Below are 6337 nucleotides of genomic sequence, written 5' to 3'. Positions count from 1 at the left end.
AGGGTTTCCTGGGTCTCATTTTGGACGGCTCTGATGTGATTTGGGTGGGGATTATTTTGCAGATCTTTCTGTAGTACTACTGATCTCTTAACCACCACACCCCCTCTTGTAACTGAGAAATGATCACGGAGTGTGTCCTAGGAGGAACGCTCACCTACCTTCCCGTCCGCTCACCTACCTTCCCGTCCGGGGCAAGGCTGGAACGCGGAGGCTGCTGTCCCGCTGCCAGCTGGGGCTGCGCGGTCAGGTTTTGTTTGTGAAACAGACGCTTGATAATTGAGGAGCCAAGAAGATGCAGCTCAGCTGTGCTTCGGCAAGTGGGCTGTTGGCAGCTCGGAGGCAGGAATCCGCGGGGGGTCGGTGCTCAGACCAGGTGCCTGCCCACGTGTTCCCAGATGGCCTCCCCGCTGCTCTCCTTGGCGACACCCCCATTTGCTGGCGATCTGCCCCAGGCCACAGCTGTGGGGTCTCTTGGAGCAGTAAGGCCTGTAATTCCGGAATTGGGTCCTACTCTTCGCACTCAGGATTTTGAAACTACGAGGGCCTGCTGTTGACAGCGCCCTCTGCCATTGCTCAAAAGGGGAAGCTAGAGTTGCTTGAGGGGCCCCGGCCTCTCCTGCCAGCGACGGGCTGGCGTGCTCAGGGCTGGGCTGAACAGCCAAGCGCTCTCAACACCACCGCCCGGGAAGGGCCCCGGAGGTGCTGCGCCCTGGAGGAAAGTGGAAACCTGGCACCCCCACGGCACCCCTCACTCTGCTGTGAGAGGAGCAACTCCCAGGTGCCCTCCCCCAACTCCGGGGAGGGAACAGGACTCTGGCAAGGCGATCCAGAAAAATCATCTTGTTTACAAGCTGAGCACAGTTGCTATTTTAAGACGCTGATGAAAGGCCTGTAGGAATGAGACCCCAGACTGGGGAGGGGCTGCCACTGCTTTGTTCAAAACACGAGTTCCATAAAGCTGGCCGTCAACACCCCTCTGGGGTGTTCGCAGAGCGGAATCTCTTCCTCCCATCCCAAGGCTAAGGCCCAGCCAATGACAATGGAGAAAAAACATTTATTCCATCTCCAGCCGTCTAGCAGAATCCATCGAGGGAGGGCAGCGCATCTTCTCCAAGGCTTTATAATACGTTCGCACAGCCCCTGCCCCTCCCCAGGGTAACGAGCAATGGCGGGATATTTACATAAAGCTGGGTGTTGTCAGGCAAAGCCCCTCCCTGCCGCCAGGGGGTGGGAGCAAGAAGGGCAGCAGCCCTGCTCCCGTGCCTTGGAAGGCAGCGCAAGGGCACTGGCATAGGGTAGTGACCCCAGACCAAACAGCAGTGAGCACGAGGCCCAGCCCAAGGCCAGGCAGGGGCAGCGGGGTGTGGGAAACAAACCTGAGTGAGGAGGAGGCTGGGAGCCAGAGCCCAGCACCAGCAGCAGGAGACAGGCGCGAGGCCCCCAACCTCTGTCTTTGGCAGAGAACCCCCGTGACTGTGGCTGCCGCAGCCTTGGCCTGGGCTCTGCTCCTTCGCACTGGGGGAGAAGCTAAGGCACTTGTTGAAATAGCACAGGGGGCACCTTCCCACTTCTAGCTGCTCCAAGCAGGGCTGGGGTCGTTTAAAGCAATGAGGAAACCCATCTAGTAAAAACCCTCTTCTAAAAAATGCCCTTGAGTGAGTGAGTGGGTGCTTGGGAAGCCCTCTGGGCACAGCACTTGGGGGTCTTTAGCTGCGTGTCAGCTGCAGCAGGCACTGGGGAGGGGCTGGCAGCTCCCGGGGGCAGGCCACGTGGGGAAAGTCCAGGGCGCAGGGAAGGCCCAGTGCTCCCTGTCCCCTTCCCACCCGCTGCTCCTCAGTACACAGGGGGCGGCTGGTAGCCCTCGGTGGTCTCGGCGCTCTGGGTGAAGGGCGGCTGCTGGTAGTTGTCCACGGGTGCCCCCGGGTAGGAGGCATAGGCTGTGCTGGGGTCCGGAGTGGGGTCCACGTAGTTCTGGGTGAAGTCGTCCACGCCGGCCTTGTAGCGCTGGTAGGCCAGGGAGGCCAGCACTCCCTGCAGGGAGCCCCAAGGCCTGAGTTAGGGAGGGAAGAGGGGTGCAGGGGGAAGGGGACCTCGGGACTCCACAAACCTGCTCGCCCCAGGCCCACCTACCCAAGAGAATATGGAAAAGAAGCTGAAGGCGATGGCTGCCCGGGCAGAGTCGGCGCCCACCAGCACGTCTTCCTTCTTGGTGGCTATCCACTGGTTGGCAAGGAAGCAGAAACCAACAAACCACAGGAAAGTCCAGAGAGCTGGGGAGAAGACAGGCGGGCTTAGCTCCAGGAGGAGCAGGGGCTTCCCAGGGCCCTGGGGATGCGCACTCCACAGAGGCGGGAGGGACGACCAGGTGGGGGCTCAGCAGGGACTCCACCCCCGCAGGCCTGGCTCCCAAGCCCCGAACTCATGCCTCAACACCAGTGGCTTTCAGCAGACGCTCAGAAATCCTTACGTGCCAGCCCAGGGAATAAAAGGGACACTGGCAAAGCCTGTCCACTCAAGTGGGGCTGGGGACCCCAAGCTGCTCCCAGTTCCTCCCACGGGGCCCGTCGATCTCAGAAGCCTAGAGCTGATACCTCCCACTCCTGTTCACCTCCCAAGCTCAAACATAGGTGCCACAGGCGGCTACCTGAGAAGAGGAGGTCGCCAATGACCAGGTACTTGCGGTCAGTGACGTTGCTCATCTGGGGGAAATACACGTCGACCACCAAGAAGAAGGCCGAGGCCAGGAAGGCCAGCACTCCAATGGCACTGCTGTAGCGGCAGGCGTCCTCATTGTGGTTGAACACGCAGTACATCTGTTTCGACTGGTGGGTGTTGCTGTAGCCCTCGCCGAAGATGCACGAGAACACGATCAAGGCGAAGACCTGCAGGAGAGGAGGGGCCGGTAGGGCTTCGTGGCGCCAGACAGACCCCTATGGGGCACACAGCAGGGACACCTCCTGGGATTCCGAGCCAGGGGACACTTGCCTCCACTACTGCTGTCCCCTTTCAGAGGCTGGCATCTTAGCCCCTCTGAACTGGCAGACTGAGCTGATGAGCAGATTGCTTCCTGGTGCGCTACCAGATCACGCTCCCATCACAAGGGGGGTGGATGGGACCTTAGTGGACCGCCCCCCCCAGCTGCCTCCTGCAGGGATCACCTTGTTTGGGAACCTGAGGGGAGGAAGGGCAATCACCCACCCCCACTTTGAACCAGTTTGGGGAGTTTGTCTTTTGGGGTTTTTGACACCTTCATTGAACCAGTTTTTTTTTTGAAACAGTCTTGCTCTGTTGCCTGGGCTAGAGTGAGTGCTGTGGCGTCAGCCTAGCTCACAGCAACCTCAAACTCCTGGGCTCAAGTGATCCTCCTGCCTCAGCCTCCCGAGTAGCTGTGACTATAGGTACGTGCCACCACACTCAGCTAATTTTTTCTACTTTTGAGTGCTGTGGCGTCAGCCTAGCTCACAGCAACCTCAAACTCCTGGGCTCAAGTGATCCTCCTGCCTCAGCCTCCCGAGTAGCTGTGACTATAGGTACGTGCCACCACACTCAGCTAATTTTTTCTACTTTTAGTAGAGATGGCGTCTCACTCTTGCTCAGGCTGGTCTCGAACTCCTGACCTCAAGTGATCCTCCCTCCTCGGCCTCCAGAGTGCTAGGATTACAGGCATGAGCCACCACACCTGGCCTATTGAACCAATTTTAAACAAGAGGGGCCACAAAGTCACAGAAACCCAAGCTTGGGGTCTCACCCCCCCATCCCATCACCTGCTGCCCGAGTCACCTCTATAGGGCCCAACCTCTGCCTGAACACCCTGGGGAGCACCTCAGGAAAGCCATGCTCGTGCCCCTGGGGCTCCCACCTCCTGGAGCCCCCTCTCAGCCTCTGTACCCTCCGACTCTCCCCACCCCCAGTCCAGGCTGGACTCCCCACTTTGGCCAGCTTCATACAGGGTCTTCCGGCCTCTTCGGCATCCTGGTCCCCCCATGAGAGCCCCAGTCTGTCTCAGCGCCCCAGTGGGTCCCGCCTGGCCCCAGGTCACATGGTGAGTGGGCGTCTGACCAGCAGGCCTATGGACACAGCTATGAACACAGACCCCTGGAGGACCCGGGGTAGGGGTGGGGGAGTCCACCCCTTAGAAACAGCCCCATTGCCACCTCTCGAAACTTCAAGGCCTACCCTACCTCAGCACATGCAGGAGGGACCCCTGCCCCTGCCGCACAGGGCACTGCACAGGGTTCTGGAGCGCACAGTCACAAGCCCCACCCCCAGCTGGAACTGAAGCCGGAACTCCGGGATGCTGGGAGCAGGATGCCCATCCAAGACTCCTGGCACTGCTGTCCCGACCCACTGGGCATCTGTTCCTCGGGCACAGCCCAGGACAGAGGCTGTCAGACCCCACAGCCAGGCTGGGAGGGGGTGTGGGTACCATGGGGGCACCTCAGAGGCTCGGGGCTCAGACATGGTCCGGGCACAGCAGGCACACCCTCCGCTTGTTCCCTTCTGACACCTTGTCCAGCTTCCAGCGCTGGTTGTCCAAGAACGTGGACCCCAGCCTAGCGTTGAAGGGCTTGCCCCGCTTATGGGGAGGGGGTACGCCTTGGGGACACTCAATCTTGGGTGGGGAAGCAGACCCCTGGCTTGCTCCTTAATAGGAAGGAGACCTTGTTTCAGGGCGCGAGGCCGCCCCACACCCCGCACCCCACGTGGCTTCGGAAAGCCCCTTCCTGGTGAATTCCCCAAGCTGGGAGTCGTGGCGTGCGGGCCACCTGTCCAGGAGCTGTGCCCAGGCTCCTCCCACTCCGCTGCCAGCGGGCGAGGGCCTGAGCCCCGCGGCGCCTCCCGACACCCCGCGCCAGGGCGGCGGGGCCGGGACCGGGGAGTTGGGTAGGCGACGGGACCCGCGGCAGGGACCGGAGAGTGGGGTAGGCGGCAGGGGCCGGGTGCGGGGGGCGGACGGGAGGGGACGGTGCAACCCAGGACGTAGAAGGAGGGAAGGCGGCGCCGGGACGCCGGACGCCGGCCCCACTCCACTGCCAGGCCCGGGACGCGCAGTCGTCGCCACCTGTCGCGCCCGCGGGCCCGCAGACTCGCGGCCCCCCCGGGACTGGCGCGGAAGGTGTCCCCGCGGCGTCCAGTCCTCCCCCGGGGCTCACCATGCACACGGCGCGCGCCACCACCTGCGGCTGCGCCAGGAAGCGCCGCAGGTCGAAGGAACCGCCCGCCTTGGCCGCGCCGTAGGCCCCGCTCTCCATGTCGCCGTCGCCGCCGCCGCCGCGGAACGCAGAGGAACCGGCCGGGCGGCCTCGCGCGCCCCGCCCTGCGCCCCGCCCACGGGGGCGTGGCCACCGGCCACCGAGGACCCAGAGCGCAGCCGGGACCGCGCGCACAGCGAGGCCCTCGCACGGCGGGCCGCCTGCGTCTCCAGCCGTGCTCGGCTCCAGCCCGCCCCCTGGTCGGGAGCGCGCCCTCCTGCTGCGCTGGCCCGCAGCACGGCCAGAAAGGAGCAGGGAGTCCCCCCTCGCTGTCTCGTCCCCGCTCTTCCGTCTCCTCCTCCAGGAAGCCCGCCAGACCCTAGTTCCGGATTCCTCCAGCCCGGGACCCAGGCTCCCATCCCACTCAGAACCCCAGGGCACAGCCTGGGCCCCTCCCTGCCTGCCGGTCACTCTTCCCTGCTCCCTGGGGTCAGCCTGGGGCTCTCCTGCGGGGCCGGCCCCAGGCTGTGAAGGGCCGGGCAGCTTCACGGTTCCAGGCTCCAAGATGGTGTGCAAACAGAAACCAAGCTCCCGGGGCCACGGGCAGGGGGCGGGGTTTAATCCAGTTCTAACCGCCTCCCCCCACCCCCCAAAACAGGTACAGAGCGTCTGGAACAGGGAAGCTGGGGCTGGGCTCGGTGTGTACCCTGGGGGGTGCGTTCTCGGGGGAGCAGGCTGACCTGGCAGGGAGGAGTTCCAGACACCCTTGGCTAGTTGCAGGTCAGGATTAATGAGGGCAGGTGCGCCAGGTGGGGCTGTTGGGTGAGGACAGCGTGAGCTGAGCCAGAGGACTGGGCCAGCAGGGGATGGGGTGCCCCTCCAGGGAAGAGGGGGAGCAGGCATGGAGGAGGGGTGGGCCTCTTCACAGTGTGCCCCCCTCCCCCTCCCCACACCTGGATAGCTGGTGACAAGTGGCCGAGAGGTGAGAGCAGGGGCCTACACAGAGCCTCTTTTTTGTGCACCTAAAATCCTCACACCAACACCATGTGTGCTTGCCAAAGACCACCAGGCCTCCAAGACTCCCCACTGGCAGGTTTTCTGTTTGATTTTAATAAATTTTATTATGTATGTATGAGGTCTACAGG

General features: G+C 62.9%; 1 protein-coding gene across 1 annotated transcript; it reads right to left on the bottom strand.

Annotated features, from left to right (window-relative positions):
• Positions 1 to 1034: 1034 nt before the first annotated feature.
• SYNGR2 (synaptogyrin 2) lies at positions 1035 to 5318 on the bottom strand. Its single transcript, XM_012661327.1, has 4 exons — positions 5154 to 5318; positions 2645 to 2882; positions 2131 to 2270; positions 1035 to 2031 (listed from the first exon to the last, which is right to left on the bottom strand). Exons 1-4 carry the CDS (start codon positions 5250 to 5252, stop codon positions 1834 to 1836), a joined length of 675 nt encoding a protein of 224 aa, XP_012516781.1. The 5' UTR covers positions 5253 to 5318; the 3' UTR covers positions 1035 to 1833.
• Positions 5319 to 6337: the final 1019 nt, after the last annotated feature.

This window comes from Propithecus coquereli, unplaced genomic scaffold (genome assembly GCF_000956105.1).
Source record: "Propithecus coquereli isolate 6110/MARCELLA unplaced genomic scaffold, Pcoq_1.0 Scaffold706, whole genome shotgun sequence".
NCBI classification, from domain to species: domain Eukaryota; kingdom Metazoa; phylum Chordata; class Mammalia; order Primates; family Indriidae; genus Propithecus; species Propithecus coquereli.
This window is presented reverse-complemented; position numbering and strand designations above follow the sequence as displayed.